At 54.1% G+C, this 15,814-nt stretch overlaps 7 protein-coding genes across 7 annotated transcripts; 6 read left to right on the top strand and 1 right to left on the bottom strand.

Moving 5' to 3' along the window:
- The first annotated feature begins 71 nt into the window (after positions 1-71).
- Positions 72-1,568, top strand: BO80DRAFT_425251 (MFS general substrate transporter). The gene has a single exon (XM_025719476.1). The coding sequence runs from the start codon at positions 307-309 to the stop codon at positions 1,561-1,563; it is 1,257 nt and encodes a 418-aa protein (XP_025575180.1). The 5' UTR covers positions 72-306; the 3' UTR covers positions 1,564-1,568.
- A 400-nt stretch (positions 1,569-1,968) lies between these two features.
- BO80DRAFT_475484 (SDR family oxidoreductase) lies at positions 1,969-3,015 on the top strand. The gene is made up of 3 exons (XM_025723213.1): positions 1,969-2,457; positions 2,537-2,886; positions 2,963-3,015. Exons 1-3 carry the CDS (start codon positions 2,022-2,024, stop codon positions 3,002-3,004), a joined length of 828 nt encoding a protein of 275 aa, XP_025575179.1. The 5' UTR covers positions 1,969-2,021; the 3' UTR covers positions 3,005-3,015.
- Positions 3,016-4,704: 1,689 nt separating this feature from the next.
- BO80DRAFT_355881 (putative MFS transporter) lies at positions 4,705-6,271 on the top strand (the record flags this gene model as incomplete). Its single annotated transcript, XM_025715769.1, has 2 exons — positions 4,705-4,933; positions 4,980-6,271. The coding sequence occupies 2 exons, from the start codon at positions 4,705-4,707 to the stop codon at positions 6,269-6,271; spliced, it is 1,521 nt and encodes a 506-aa protein (XP_025575178.1).
- Positions 6,272-7,124: 853 nt separating this feature from the next.
- BO80DRAFT_88830 (MFS transporter) lies at positions 7,125-9,528 on the bottom strand. Its single transcript, XM_025724885.1, has 4 exons — positions 8,850-9,528; positions 8,442-8,807; positions 7,421-8,377; positions 7,125-7,310 (listed from the first exon to the last, which is right to left on the bottom strand). The coding sequence occupies exons 1-4, from the start codon at positions 9,192-9,194 to the stop codon at positions 7,257-7,259; spliced, it is 1,722 nt and encodes a 573-aa protein (XP_025575177.1). The 5' UTR covers positions 9,195-9,528; the 3' UTR covers positions 7,125-7,256.
- Positions 9,529-10,258: 730 nt separating this feature from the next.
- On the top strand, positions 10,259-12,065 carry BO80DRAFT_355942 (putative MFS quinate transporter; the record flags this gene model as incomplete). The annotated part of the gene is made up of 4 exons (XM_025715772.1): positions 10,259-10,533; positions 10,575-10,770; positions 10,815-10,943; positions 10,995-12,065. 4 exons carry the CDS (start codon positions 10,259-10,261, stop codon positions 12,063-12,065), a joined length of 1,671 nt encoding a protein of 556 aa, XP_025575176.1.
- A 303-nt stretch (positions 12,066-12,368) lies between these two features.
- Positions 12,369-14,115, top strand: isn1 (IMP 5'-nucleotidase ISN1). The gene is made up of 8 exons (XM_025719475.1): positions 12,369-12,533; positions 12,579-12,589; positions 12,634-12,654; positions 12,706-12,720; positions 12,766-12,913; positions 12,957-13,751; positions 13,797-13,936; positions 13,984-14,115. The coding sequence occupies exons 1-8, from the start codon at positions 12,509-12,511 to the stop codon at positions 14,062-14,064; spliced, it is 1,236 nt and encodes a 411-aa protein (XP_025575175.1). The 5' UTR covers positions 12,369-12,508; the 3' UTR covers positions 14,065-14,115.
- Positions 14,116-14,338: 223 nt separating this feature from the next.
- BO80DRAFT_493735 (FAD/NAD(P)-binding domain-containing protein) lies at positions 14,339-15,673 on the top strand (the record flags this gene model as incomplete). Its single annotated transcript, XM_025723835.1, has 1 exon — positions 14,339-15,673. One exon carries the CDS (start codon positions 14,339-14,341, stop codon positions 15,671-15,673), a length of 1,335 nt encoding a protein of 444 aa, XP_025575174.1.
- Between the last annotated feature and the right edge of the window lie 141 nt (positions 15,674-15,814).

The raw sequence follows: 15,814 nt of genomic DNA, 5'->3' as shown, positions 1-15,814 counted from the left end.
ACATGGAAGCGGAGGGACAGATCAAACAAGCTGGAAAGAGACTCTGGGATTTATCTCCCCACCTTGCACCTCCATTATTCGTGCACTTCAATCGCCACCTGTGGAAGAGTTTGGATTTCAATATCCCAGCTTCCACGGGATACTCAGCAGCCTTGCTGACCGGATGCGGATGCGATTGCATTTCAGGCCCCCCATGGCCGGTCAACGAGTCCCAACAAGGGGTATCTGCCATGAATTCCCACAACTATCGCTGTAATCCATTTCCTCTTTCTTAGCCTGCATCAAGGCTGTTCGAATAGAGCCACCATGAGATCAAGCGACAAAGAATCTGCCCTACTACCAGCCAGCGAGCCACCACCGCCCCCTGACGGTGGTCTTCAGGCCTGGACCCAGGTTTTCTGTATGCACATGACCTTCTTCAACTCTTGGGGCGTCTCCAACAGCTTTGGGGTCTTCCAGCAATTCTACTCGGAAACTCTGCCTCAATCGAACTCGGATCTCTCGTGGATCGGAGGCGTGCAGGTGTCGCTCCTCTTCTTTGTGGGTGTCATCTCCAGCCGCCTCACCGATGCAGGCTATTTCCGCCCGGTGTATTTCCTCGGTGTTCTCTTCCAGCTGGTGGGGGTGTTCATGACCTCTCTTTGCAAGAACTATTGGCAAAGCTTCTTAGCCCAGGGTGTCTGTATGGGCTTAGGGAATGGTTGCACATTCTGCTCTGGACTGACGGTTATGTCGTCGTATTTCCTACGCAACCGAGCTCTCGCCGTCGGGGTGGCTGCAGCTGGGGCAGCTGTCGGGGGGTTGATATTTCCAGTCGTGGTGGATAGGCTTCTCTATGAAGATGCCGTGGGCTATCCCTGGACTCTGCGAGCGGTGGGCTTCATCATGCTCGCTACGCAGATTCCATGCTTGCTGTTTTTCAAACCGCGCCTGCCGCCTCGAAGAAGTGGGCCGCTAGTGGATTGGAGTGCGTTTCGAGAAATGCCGTTTGCCTTCTTCACCATGAGCATGTTCTTCAACTTCTGGGGCTTGCACTTTGCCTTTTTCTACCTGGGAACCTTTGCTCGCGACCGAATCGGGATGTCGAGATCTGACTCATTGGATCTGATCATGGTTATTAACGGCGTCGGGATCGTTGGTCGCATCGTCCCGGGGATGATCGGTGACCGAGTCACGGGGATGCTGAATGTCCTGGTTCCGTTTAGCTTTGCTGCAAGTCTGCTGACATACTGCTGGGCGGCGATTGATAGTACAGCTGGTTTGTATGTATTTGCTGTGGTTTATGGCATCATTGCGGCGGCACTGCAGTCGCTTTTCCCGGCCACGGCCACTACCATGAGCCCGGACATGAAGAAGACGGGAACCCGAGTTGGCATGATCATGACGATTGTTGGGGCGGCTGCATTGACGGGGCCATCGATTCAGGGTGCTTTAATCAACCGGGACGATGGGAGGTACCTTTATGGGCAGTTGTTCTCGGCCACATCGATTATGATCGGTGCTCTTGCTGGAGTTGCGTGCAGGGTTTCCAAGTCGGGGTTTGTGTGGCAAGCGAAGGTCTAACTGAGGACTTGATAGATGTCTTAGAATATCGAATGTCTGGTGGACATCCCGTAGACAATGCAATTGTCGAATCACCAGTAGCACCAAAAGCCCCTGTAAACCTCCCACGTACGGATTATTATCTTCTTTTTTCCGCCTGAATGCTGGCGGACCACAAGACATTCCTGCAGGATCAAACTAAATATTGGACCTGGGATTAGACTAGAATCTTACGGATCGTCAGATGCATGAACGACCCGACCAATTGATCCCATCCCTTTTTCGTCAGCACTAGCCCGTGGACCTTGATCCACCAGCGTCATCTCAGTAAAGCCTAACAGGAGTTGTCGACGTGAATATGGATTTAAAGCCATGCAAACCCAGGCCTCATGCCTCTCTTCTTCCATCTTCTCTTCATTCATCATTCCTCTCCTCTACCCTACTTGCCTTCCCTCATCTCCGCAAGAGCCCATCCCACCATGCCCCTCAAAACCGTCCTCATCACCGGCTGCAGCGACGACGGTATCGGCCACGGCCTGGCCACCACCTTCCACCAACAAAACTACCACGTCTTCGCCACAACCCGCAACCCCCACACAATGAGCAAACTGAAACCCCTCCCCAACGTAACCCTCCTGACCCTGGACGTCACAAACCAAGACCAGATCAACGCGGCAGTAGCCGCCGTGCAATCCCACACCGGAGGCACATTAGATATTCTGGTGAACAATGCAGGACGGAATCATTTCATGCCGGTGTTGGATGAGGATTTGGAACAGACAAGGGAGTTGTATGAGATTAATGTTTGGGGTCCGGTGAGAGTGACCAAGGCTTTTGTGCCACTTTTGGTTCGGGGGAGGGGGGCGGTGGTGTTTGTTACGTCCATTGCGGGGTATGTGAATGTGCCGTTTATGGGTGAGTTTTTCTTCTTTTCTTATCTCTGTGCTGGGTGGAGTGGGATTATAGGGATGAATGTGTTGCTCATTGCTGATAGGAACTTACTCTGGTTCTAAACGGGCCTTGGAACTCATGGCTGATTCTCTCCGGCTGGAATTGACTCCCTTCAACGTCAAGGTTCTGTGCATTGTGACTGGGGCGGTTCGTACCATGGGCCAGACGTACTTTGGGGATTTCAAGTTGCCTGAGGATTCGCTGTACAAGCCTATTGAGGCGAAGATTGCGGCCCAGGCGCGTGGGGAGGATGGTGTGGAGCGCATGGATTTGATGGAGTATTCTCGTTCGGTGGTGGCGCAGATTGTGAATGGGGAGACGGGACGGTTTTGGTATGGGAATACGGCGGAGAGGGTTAGGGATGGGATTAGTGCGGTGAGGAATCCGGTTATGGTGAGTTGATCATTTGGTTGGTCGGGTTGACTGTGTTTGTTTGGGTGTTGGGTGATGCTGACTGGTGTTTGCTTAGGATGATGCGCTTATTCGGACGACGGGGTTGGATATGCTCTAGGCATAGGGAGGTGTAGTGGATGATTGGTTGTCTCGGTGACCTGATGTGGCTATTGCAGTGCGTGGCAAGGAGATGACCTACAGGTGTTTCATATAAATGGAAGATGTCTACCATCGATATGCAATCTCCGTGGTATAGCCCAATCCCTTGTGTGATTGGTCTATATAATTACACATCAATCATCTCCTGAGCAATTTGCCATGTTTAGATCAATAGATGGTAACGCACATTCTTGTCTCATATGTTGATGGCACCTACGGAGTATACTTAAGGCGTTGTGCAATCCAATTTTCATGTCTTGTGTTGACATCGTAGGATTGTAGGCAAATACCAGGCTAAAGAGACACAGCACGCGAGAATCCTTTCTTGAACGCTTTCTGGTAACATCCAATGCAGCTCTCCCAAGCGAATGCATGTCCCTTCCCAATCGAATTTTACACCTCGTAGAAGGCTGATGCCCCATTCCACCGGACCCCTCCAATCAATCAGGTGACCGTCATCACGTTCCCGTTTCCTATATAACAATCCGTCTCCCCCGTCATCCAGCTACTCACCAACCCAATCTAATCACACTTCAATTCCATAACACCCCTAAGGTCACTAACGACCACCGCACTAGATCCAATTGGATCGATATCCACCATGATGATCTAATTTCATCAGTATCTTCATCAAGTCCCTGGTTCCGGACCCTTATGCGCTGACATATCGGACATGTGCCTTATGGCCTGTGGGCCTTTGTAAGCTGAAGTGATGGTGTGATCTCGACGACCGTATTTCTACCAATATCTTCAAGCTATAGTTTGTGGCGGCAGGCGCTTGCTTGCTTGTTTGTATGGTGGGGTGGTGGTGTCTTGATCATGCTTCGTTCCATGTCCTGGTTCTCGTGACGACGGCTGGCCGGAGATGCTAGATGGTATTAGTATTCGCCGAAGATGCCACTCCTTGTTTCACAGGCTGTGATAGGATGTCCAGGACCTTTGCAAGTGGCGAAGATTGAGACTGGAATTGGACAGATCGCCTTAGCTGTGTCAAGCTCCTCAACATCTTGGTCCCGTGACAAGAAGGCCAAGCAGGTCTTCCCCATGGTCCGTGCTACTGTCGATGGCTGTCTGTTTAACCCTGCTTACGGCCTTCATATTGGATTTGTGAGCTGTGTGTCGCCCTGGGCATCTGACAGTTCCAACGTGGCTCCTATCATCGTGGTGGGGAAGGGGAAATTCACCCGACACGAAGGCCAAGTCTAGCTTCAGACTAGCCAAGCCTCTGGGCAGGCCTAGATCCGTGGTTATCCAAACTCAACTTTCTTTCCTTGCTCGGCACGGCCTGTCGTCCTCTCAGAATTCACGGTTCCTGGGGCCTACTTGCAAACTCTTACCAGAACAGCCCCTCCCGGAAGCTGTATTTATGACCGACTATTCTTGCCATTGGCATGATGTGATCCTTATCATATTCACCCATATGTGGGTGGCTCATGGGGAGGTTTGTCAATACCAAGTCCTGTGGGTCTGTGGGTTCTGTCGCCGAGACTCCCTTCACTTCAGCCAAGCTCACTCGCTGTGAAACTGTGCTTGTGTTCTCCATCGTGTATCTGCTTCGGCTTTGTGTCCACCATTTCGGTGTCTCACGTTGTGGCTGTGTTCAGCTGGTTACTGTTGAACTGACTTACTCTGCTCGCAATGCGTACAACAAATGCAATCATGACATCACTCAAAGAGACGAGTCCGACTGCTGAAAAGGATGTCACTAGACACGATGATATGATGAACAACGCTGAGCAGGGCCTTGTAGCCACGGATCAGTACGGCAGGGCACTCGTGGAGATTGATAAAAAAGCCGAGTCTCGGTTGCGTAGGAAGATCAACCTCTATGTTCTTCCACCGGTGGCTTTGATGTACCTATTTTGTTTCATCGACCGTGCTAACATCGGTATGTCTTTATTTCACGGTGAGTTCATCACTGACCATCAACGAAGGAAATGCCAAGCTCGCGGGATTGGAGAAAGATTTAGGTCTCCACGGATACGACTACAATGCGATCTTATCCGTATTCTACATTTCGTATATTATCTTCGAAATCCCATCAACCATCGCCTGCAAAGTCATCGGTCCGGGCTGGTTTCTTCCGGCAACTACGGTCCTCTTTGGAGTATGCTCTCTCTGCACCGCGCTCGTCAATGATATCCACGCCGCGTCGGGAGTCCGCTTTCTTCTGGGAATCTTCGAGGCAGGCATGTTGCCCGGCATTGCATACTACCTGTCCAGATGGTATCGACGGAGAGAGCTTGCCTTCTATCTATCAATCTATGTCGCAACGGCCCCTCTCGCCGGCGCCTTCGGTGGGCTGCTCGCATCCGCCATTCTCACCCTTGACCACTTTGGCACCTTTCATACCTGGCGAATGATTTTCGCCATCGAAGGCCTAATCACCATCGCCATAGGCCTGATCAGCTTCGTGATCCTAACCGACCGCCCCGAAACGGCCCGCTGGCTCACCCAGGCAGAGAAGGATCTCGCCACAACGCGCCTCAAATCAGAACGGGTCGGCACAACTGAAGTCCTAGACCATCTGGACAAGCCCAAAATGCTCCGCGGCATCCTCTCCCCAGTCACCCTCTGCACGGCCATCATCTTCCTCCTCAACAACATCACCGTCTCCGGCCTCGCCTTCTTCGCCCCTACCATCGTCAAATCCATCTACCCGCACACCACCGTCGTCGCCCAACAACTCCACACCGTGCCCCCATACATCGTCGGCGCCTTCTTCACCATCCTCTTCCCCTATCTCAGTTTCCGCTTCGACCACCGTCTCATCTTCTTCCTCCTCGGCCCTCCCCTGATCGTCACAGGCTACATCATGTTCCTCGCCACAACCTCCTCCCACGTCCGCTACGGAGCCACCTTTTGCATCTCCAGCGCGACCTTCACCTTCGGTGCCCTTTGCAACGCCCACGTCTCCAACAACGTCATCTCCGATACCGCCCGCTCTGCAGCTATCGGCACAAACGTGATGTTTGGAAATATCGGCGGCCTCATCTCCACGTGGTCCTACTTACCGTCTGATGCACCGGACTACCACATTGGAAACGGATTAAACCTGGCGACGTCGGTCATGACAATCCTTCTCGCGGCGGGGATGTGGGCGTGGATGAGATGGGATAATCGGCGGAGAGAGGAAGTCGATGTCGACGCTGCGTTGGGGGGATTGAGTCAGGCGGAGGTGCAGGATTTGGATTGGTTGAATCCGGGGTTTAAGTGGCGCATGTGATGTGATTCCTTGTGCAGGATGAAGTAAAAATGTTGTTTTTTTTCCTTTCTTTGTATTATTCTTAGCTTGGGTTTGCTGATTGGAGAAATTGGGGTTGGTGTTGGATTGGAGATGGTAGAGAGTTGATTCGAAGTGATCATTGGCCGGGTGACGGGCTAACTCCTAAGGCCAAGGCCAATGCGTTGATCAGGATTTACTTCAATCAACCCATATCAGGCATACAATAATAAGCTAGAAATATAGATAATAACATATGATTTTAAGAAAGAATGAATATGAGATGCATTTACCACCAACAATAAGCGATCAAAGGGAATCAGCCCACATATATTTCTCTAAAATAGGCGGAGAAAGGCTTTTAGATATTTACTCTCCCTTGAGTAGAAAAAAATTCGATCATGAATCTTGTAATAGCTACTACCTCCTAATTTCCTCATTCGTTCTCTTTCCTTTCCGTCCTTTTATCATGTATTCTATTGTATTTTGTTCTATTCTTGTTTTACAGTTTGTTGTTTTCTGTTTCCTGTGTTGTCCTCGACTTCTGCATAAGGCTCCCTCCCGTCCTGAACGTGGGTGATGAGCGGAATACCATCCCAGCTTGGGGGCCATTAATATCGCTCTTGGGCGTTTCGTATTCCATTATACACTTCTGATTCTCATTGCCTATCACAGTGGATTTCGATATATCTATATATGTAGATTCTTTTCAATACTGCGATGATGGTATGATCATTTGCCAGGTATGAGATAGCGCAGGCGTTGCGGTCATTTGATATTGACGTTGATACCCCACTGTCTTCTATCTGATACTATTTCATGTTTGACAACTCCTGTTTTGTTATATACTGTGTGATAAGCGTATGGCGTTGTACTAGACATTAACTCTAAATCACTTTTACTATGTCTTCTCTTTTCTCATAGATTCTTTGCGGCTTGTATACCAGCTGTACTCTTTCAAAAGAGAGGGGGAAGGAAGGGGAAGAGGTTATATATCCTTCCTTGCAAACCGACTATGTTTCTTTCGTAGGGTTTCGCCGTACTGTTACTATGGTTAGCATTCCCATTTCTCTCATCGCAAACATTGCCAACGAACAACAAAACAACAAAACAAAAAAACAGCTGAATAAATGAAGCGAGAAGGGAGGGTACCTTCATCAACACCATCGGAATGGGAATAAACACAATCGCCAAGAATGCTAACGTGGAGCTCGCCCACGCGACTCCCAGGTTCTTATACATCGCCGTGGCGAACAGCGGAAACCCCGCACCAAAGGCACTCCGGAAGAGATCATTTCCTGCCAACACGGACGCCGCGTAGACGGGATACGCATCGGAGAGGTAATTCAATACCGGGTTGAAGAGGAGAAACGCTCCCACAGCAAAGAACCCACTCCCGATGATGGGCATGATCCAATGCACGGACGCACGCGCACTCCATCCGAACCAGAAGAGACAGATAGGGATAAAGAACCCCCCAACGATGGCAGGGGGAAGACGGGCTTCCGGAGGCAGGTTTCCGGTTTTAGGGTCGAATTTAGGCTCCAGGTAGCGGTACATCCACCAATAATACGGGGGAATGGTGAGGAGGGCGCCGCTGAGGATGCCGATGTAGGCGAGGCCTTGTTGGCCGAGGTTGAAGTTGTAGATGCCTTCGAAGACAATGGCGAAGGATTCGAACCAGACGTAGAGGAGGCCGTAGATGAGGGCGATGTAGAGGTTGAGGAGGAAGACCATGGGTTCGAGGAAGTTGAGCGTGAAGGGTCGGACGAGGGTCATCATGGCGAGTTCGCGCGCGGTCATGCCTTCGGCGGCGATTTCGGGCTCCGAGCGGAGGTTGGATCGTTGAGTGAGGCGGCGGAGGCGGCGCGCGCGGCGGTAGAGAATGTTGGTGGAGGATGTTTCGGGGAGGAAAATGATCAGCGCGACGAGTGTGAAGCCCGAGAGCCACATCAGTTCCCAGATGGTCCAGGTCCAGCCTTTGGCTTGCGCGGCGAACCCGCCCACGAGGGGACCGACAACGGGTCCGCATACTGCGCTGATGCCCCAGATGCCGATGCCATAGGCGCGTTTGGACGGTCGGAACATGTCGGCAATGCTGGCGCCGCCCTATTTAGCATTAGTGGTGATGGAGAGAGTAAGTATGAATGGCAGGAGGGGGGGGGGGGGGTACCGTGGCTAGGGCGGGAGAGCCGAAAAAGCCCGTCAAGAAGCGAAAGGCTAGCAGGGTTCCCAGGTTGCCGGCCAGTGCAACAGGCACTTGGAGCGCGACAAAGACGATTAGAGTTGCAATGTAGATGGGATTGCGCCCGATCTGAGGTACCTCGCTCATAGGCGACCAGAGCAGCGGCCCCAGCCCGTAGCCAGCCACAAAGAGGGTCAGGCCCAGGGTGGCGGCAACCTGGCTGATTTGGAATTGCTCCATGACCGACATGACACCAGCACTAAAGATGGCGCTACCGATGTACACGCTAAAGGTGAGGAGGCAGATCTCAAAGGTCACCACGACTTTCTTCCACAGCGGCCAGTTTTGGGGATTCTACAACATCAGCATGCTCTGAGCATTGGGTGCCAGACATACCTCTGGATCATTCTCGTCATACCAGTCGATGACCACCGTGTCTCTGCCCTTCTCCGGATCGATGTTGACTCCAGTCATGCCTTGATAGCGCCGGCCGTGGTCGGACCACGTGGACGAGGGGACCCTAGTCATCGACCCGGAGTCGGCGCGATCGGGCTCAGAGACATCCTCCGAGACGTTGTCGGTCTCTAGATGGCCGGTATAAGCCATGCGACCGGACTTGTCGAGATTGACGTACCGCTGCCATAGTGAGGGGTCCTTTTCTTCCGGATACTGGAACCAGCGACCGCCGGAGACGAGGCGGATGAGATTGCCGAGGATGGAGTCGTGCACGAGGCTAGACATTCTATCTGCTATGTCTATGTCTATGGTGGGAGATCTGACCTCTGGGATGTTTATAGGTAGATGGTTCCTAGATTAATGACCTGAATGAATGATGATGTAGCCATGAACACATCGCCACCCGAGTCATTGGCTTTGGTCAGCTCGGTGACACCAGACTTAATGTCCGGCTTCTGCATGAAACCGGCTTGCTTCTAGGTTTCGGTTTCATTTCCAGTCCCTGATAGTGCAGAGCCTTGCATGGTCTCGACTGGTATCTCCCGAGTGTTAGGGTTCAGACCCGGGCGTCAGTGTCCATGCCAACCGAGGCTGCTTTATGCACCCCAGACCGATGGACGCCGATCCCCTGCGCGACGTCATGGTGGGCCATCCGCGATCGGATTTGACCGATGCTGACAGCCAACAGCAGCAGTGGCTCTGATTAGTGTTGATTAGTCTGCTTCGCTTCTCCTCCGCCCCGCGTGACCCCAAGGTCTTCCCGCGTGGCTTGTCATGGACGCGTCCAAGCAGCTCTTCTCCCGAGCGTCCAGCTGAGATTCTCGGGGGGGTCCCCGGCTGCCAAGCCTGCCCCTCTCGCCGCGGTGAAATTAATGATGCCTTCCATTGGACTCGCGCGGACGTTGTCCGAGCCTCCTGAGGGCGCACCGCAGGTCAGTCCACCGCAGGGCAGGGTTAAAGGGTCGCACGGAGAGGCTCGATCCCCGGATTTGAACCCCAACAACAAAAAGCCCTCCACACTTCATTTCCACTGGTGTGCGGGGTCTGGGTCTTGGCCGCCAAGCTGCTCGCTGTCAAGCGTGCTAAGCTCGTCGATATCTCGGCTCCAACGTGGGATGCCATCGTGGATTTTCTCCCCTACCCATTGGCCTGTTCATTCCGACAGAGTTTCCCATGTTGATTCCCCGCATGATCGCGAGCGTCGTACGGAAGATACCCCCCAGGCGACAGGTCCTACTCTCGGCTACCGACGTCGACCCTGGTCATGGACGGTCACGTTTTGGGCACTATAAGGAGCCCCCCTCCCTTGCAGCGCCCGCCACCGGCCACTATCCAGCTGGCTTTCAAACATGGCGGGCTCCAAGAAACCAGTCAACATTTTTCGCTTGAACAATCTGAGTGATCCCAAGGAGGTCTTTAACTGGAAGCTATGGTTTGCGGTTCTGTCCTTTGGCCTCATGGGTGCTGCCCGGGGGGTGGATGAGGGCTTGATCTCAGGGGCCTTTAACTCCAAAGACTTTCAACGGACGATTCATCTGGACTCATACAGTGAGGTCGAGCAGACCAACATCAAGGCCAACGTGTCCGCCATGGTGCAGATTGGCTCCGTGGGTGGCGCTTTGTTGTATGTACCTCTCCCGTTTGATCGCCTCGCTAATGGTGTAGTGCATTCCTCGTGTGCGACCGCATCGGCCGGCTGTGGGCGACCCGCCAGCTCTGCCTCCTTTGGATTCTGGGCATCGGCATCTTCATGGGCGTGGGTTCCAACGGTAGCCTAGGGGCTGTCTATGCCGGTCGGTTCGTCGCCGGGTTGGGCGTAGGCCAGACCGTGGTCGTGGGGCCTGTTTATCTGGCAGAAATTGTGAGTTGCATCTCCCATCCCAATGCTCTGGCTAATACCTGTAGGCGCCTGCGTCCGTCCGGGGTCTGTGCACATGCGTCTTCACTGGGTTTGTCTACCTGGGGATTGTGCTCGCGTACTTCACCAACTATGGCTGCCAGGTGAATATGGGCGAACACACTCACAAGCGATGGGTAAGTGCCCTAGTACAGATGATGTTATTGACCCTCACTGACCCGTCACAGGAGGTTCCTACCAGTCTGCACATCATGTTCGCCGGTCTTATCTTCCTCCTCTCCTTCCTACAGTACGAGTCCCCGCGCTTCCTCGTCAAGAAGGGCCGACCGGAAGAAGCCTTGATGAACCTCTCGCGTCTTCGCAACCTGCCGGAAGATCATGAAAATGTCATGCAGGAGTTCAGTGGCATTCAGACTGCACATCAGGCTGAGATGGAGGCCACCCTGGGGGCGGGCTGGCTGGGGATCATCAAGGAGGCATTCCTGGTGCCGAGCAATCTGTACCGGCTGTACCTGGCAGCCATGGCTCAACTGCTGTCCCAGTGGTCGGGCGCGGGGTCTATTACCCTGTATGCGCCAGACCTGTTCAAGCTGCTGGGCATCACTGGCTCGAACGAGTCGCTCCTGGTGACGGCCGTCTTTGGGCTGGTCAAGCTCGCTGCGGCAGTGATCTGTGCCCTGTTCCTGGTCGATGTGATCGGTCGCAAGCGCGCCCTCTTGCTCGGGATTACCCTTCAGGCCATCTCGATGATCTACGTCGCCAGCTTTCTCACCGCCGTGCCGGAGATGGGCATCGACGATGACTTTCAGCTGCCTGACTCCAAGCGAGGCAGCAGTCGGGGCGCCATCGCGATGATATACATCTCCGGGGTGGGATGGGCGCTAGGCTGGAACTCGATGCAGTATCTGCTGACGGCAGAACTGTTCCCGCTACGCATCCGAGCGCTGGCCACGTCCGCGGCCATGACGCTGCACTTTGTGAACCAGTACGGGAACTCCCGAGCAGTACCGAACATGCTGCTCGGCACCAGCGATGGCGGCATCACGCCCAAGGGGACCTTCTGGTTCTTCTCCGCGGTGACCGTGCTGGGAGGACTGTGGGTATGGTTTAGTGTTCCCGAAACCGCCGGACGCAGTCTAGAGAGCATGGATCGGTTGTTTGCGCTGCCATGGTACCAGATCGGGCGGTATGGCAACCGAGATGCGGAGCAGCGTGACCAGCAGGTGGAGGACAAGCAGCAGGTGGTGGAGGATGCTTTTGGCGGAGCGGAGCATCGCGAGCGGGTGGAACGGGTGTGACTAGGGTTAGCACGATGTCAGCAACGAGAGGATTAACTAGATGATTCACCATGGCTCCTGTAAGTGGCAGCTAGCGAGAACACGATCTGACACACGGTGCAGAGAGGAAGAAGCAATGAAAGCAATGGTGGGACAGAGACTCGTCGTAAATCAGTCCAAAGTACTGCCTGTGTAGACCGAGCTCGGCTCCGCCCGTTGATTGGCCGTGGGGCGGGCAGCTCCGGGTCAGATGACATGACGGCGGGCGCGGGCGCACCCAATCACCGCCCCCCTCACTATGGCCCTCCTTCTCCTCTCCTCCTTACTGTCGGTCTGTCTGCTGCTCTTCTCCTCATTCCCCTTTCTTCATCTACCATCTTCTGTTCTCGTAGTCCTCCATCTTCTTCCCCTGTGTCGATCAATTCTCGGTGTGACTCACCAGCGGCCCGAAAGGACAGCTCACCATGACCACCCGCTATCGCGTTGAATGTGAGACCCCTTCCTAGTATGGACTGGCAGCTACTGACCATCCAGATGCTCTCAAGGTATGCAGTCAATTTTTGTCCTCGGTTCATGCTGACTCCGTCAGTCTCACCGTCGAGACCAACTGGTACGTGTTCATGTGCCCGATGAAGGTTGCCTTAATCACTAACCGCACCAGATTGAATGGATCAAAGTATGTCCTTAGCCAATCGGCTCATCCATCCTCGCTGACCATCAGGGTCTGTTGGCGGTTCCATTCGTACTGCACTCGCAGCCCACCGCCGTCTACCAGGAACACAGCGAGAACCTGATCGCTGTGGCGGCCGACACCCACCAGCGCTATGCGGAGATCTTCCGCGACGTCGAGATGCTCATTCGCGACCACAGTAATTCCCCCGCCCTCTTCGATGATCGATCTAATACTTTTAGTTTCCCACGAACAAAAAGCTGCCCCCGGTAACTCCAAGCTCAAGCTGTTAGTCCCTAGTGTGGGCACGTTCTTCACCCCCTTGTTTCTGGTTGATGCCTTCCGGTACCAGGACCGCCAGCGGTTCATCAGTCGGCGCCGCTTTGTGGCCCCCTCGTTCAACGATGTCCGGCTGATCCTCAACTCGGCCCAGCTGCTCGGCCTGGCCCGCTCCACCGGTGTCGAGCTCGTCACCTTTGATGGTGATGTCACGCTGTACGACGACGGGGCGTGTCTCACGCCTGACAACCCGGTCATCTCGCGCATGATTCGCCTGCTGCTGCAGGGGCGCAAGATCGGCATCGTCACGGCAGCTGGCTACACAGAGGCCGAAAAGTACTACGAGCGCCTCAAGGGGCTGCTGGACGCGATGCACGACTCGGCGGCGCTGACAGACGAGCAGCGGGCGGGATTGGTGGTGATGGGCGGCGAGAGCAACTTTTTGTTCCGTTATGATTCCACGTCGCCGCACCGGCTGACGTATGTGCCGCGCGAGGAGTGGATGCTGGAGGAGATGTCCACATGGAAGGATGGAGACATCACTGAGCTGCTAGATATCGCAGAGTCGTCGCTGCGGGCGTGCGCGACGAATCTGAACCTGCCGGTGGCGGTGCTGCGCAAGGACCGGGCGGTGGGCGTGTATCCGCTGGAGCGGAGCAAGATCAGCCGGGAGCAGCTGGAGGAGACGGTACTGGTGGTACAGAACACGGTGGAGCGGTCGGCGGTGGGAGCACGGCTGCCATTCTGTGCTTTTAACGGTGTGTATATATCCCTTTAGAGTTGGGAAGTATGCTAATGAGTAGGTGGCAACGATGTGTTTGTGGACATTGGCGACAAGTCGTGGGGTGTGCGGGCTTGCCAGCGGTACTTTGGGGGGATTGAGCGGGAGCGCACTCTGCATGTAGGCGACCAGTTCCTGTCCGCAGGAGCCAACGATTTCAAGGTGAGATACTTTTATACCTCTCTGGAATTTATCGGCTGACGACCCAGGCGCGACTGGCGTCCACGACGGCGTGGATCGCGAGCCCGGCGGAGACGGTGCAGCTGCTGGACGAGCTGCAGGGGCTGTAAGGGGAACTGTTACATATCTCTAATTCAATCTTATTCTGCACGCCCTGTAACCTTCGTGATCCCGTACCTCCGAATGCCGTGTGGTGTGCAATTGTGCAGTTGTGCAGCTTATCAAGCAGCGGGAATGTCTGACAAACCGGGCCGGCCTGCCCATCATTATTATTAGGCTGGCCTTAAATCTCGCCCCTGGCCATAAATAATCCTGCCGACACCTTATCTCACTAGTCTGTTTACCCCAATACTCTAAAAACACCTAAATCTACAGCATATCACCATGACCGACCGAACGACCATCGCCATCATCGGCGCCTCCTTCACGGGCATCCCCATCGCCCACGCCCTCCTCGCCCACTTCCACAAGCCCTCCACGCCACAAAACATCAAGCTCATCCTCATCAACCCATCTCCCCACTTCTACTGGGCCATCGCCGCTCCCCGCATCCTCACCAAACCCAATGCCTTTCCCGAATCACAATACCTCGTCCCCATCGCCGACGGCTTCTCCGCCTACTCCTCCGACGAATTCGAATTCCTCCTCGGAAAAGCCACTGCCGTCGACTTTGCCTCTAAAACCGTGACCGTCGAATCCACCACCACCACCACCACCACCCAGGACATCAAATACAACTACCTCGTCATCGCCTCCGGCAGCTCCACCCCCGCTACCCTCGGCCTCACCTCAAACCCCAATCCCAATCCCTCCCCCTCCTCCTCCACCTCTCTACAGAATAAAATCTACCCCTTCAAACCCCCCCTCACCCCCCACCTAACCATCCAATCCGCCCTCCAAACCGCCCAAGAAACCATCGCCCACGCATCCACCATCGTCATCGCCGGCGCCGGACCCATCGGCATCGAAACCGCCGGCGAACTAGGCGACCTACTCACCAAAAGCCCCTCCCGGAATCTATCCGTGACGTTGGTCTCCGCAACAGATCGTCTCCTTCCGGCCTTGAAACCGGCCGCCGGTGCAGCCGCGGAATCACTACTCGTTTCTCTGGGGGTCAAGATCATTAAGGGACGGAAGGTCGTGTCTGTTACCTCTACCTCTACCCCAAGCACCCCGAACTCCAATATCAAATCCCCCACCACAACAATAACCCTAGACAACGGAGATACCCTCGAAACCAACATCTACATCCCCACGACCGGCGTCCTTCCTAACTCATCTTACCTGCCACCATCCATTCTCAATGAAAGAGGTTGGATAACTGTATCCCCCGAATTACAAGTCCTCGGTCTGGAGGGCCAAGGCGTCTACGCGGCGGGGGATATCACACACCATACACAGAAACTTTACATGAAGGTTACGGAGATGGTTCCCGTCGTGGTGGGCAATTTGATTGATGATATTTCTACCTCTGCCTCTACATCCTCCACTCATGGTGGTGGTGGTGGTGGTGGTGGTGGTAGGGGGAATGGATACTGCGGGGCTACGAAACGGAAGACGTATACGGAGGGGCCAGATGTGAGTATGATGGTTGTGCCTGTGGGAGAGACAGGGGGGACGGGCCAGATGTTTGGATGGGTGCCGTGGAGTTTTTTGGTCAGGGTCGCTAAGGGGAGGGATTTTTTTATTGGGAAGGCGAGGGGGGTGGTTTTTCCTTAGTTTCGTTCCTTGGTTGTTTGGTTGTTTGGTTGTTTGGTTGTTTGTGGGTTGTGGGGTGGTTGTTTCTTTAATACTATAATCGTGGAGGGTGGGTGTTGATGTAGGGGAGATATTTGGATAATCATGGTAGACGATACTTCA

Source organism: Aspergillus ibericus, assembly GCF_003184845.1.
Source record: "Aspergillus ibericus CBS 121593 unplaced genomic scaffold BO80scaffold_20, whole genome shotgun sequence".
In the NCBI taxonomy this organism is placed as follows: Eukaryota; Fungi; Ascomycota; class Eurotiomycetes; order Eurotiales; family Aspergillaceae; genus Aspergillus; species Aspergillus ibericus.
The sequence above is the reverse complement of the archived record's forward strand: the minus strand, read 5'-3'. Positions and strand labels throughout refer to the sequence as shown.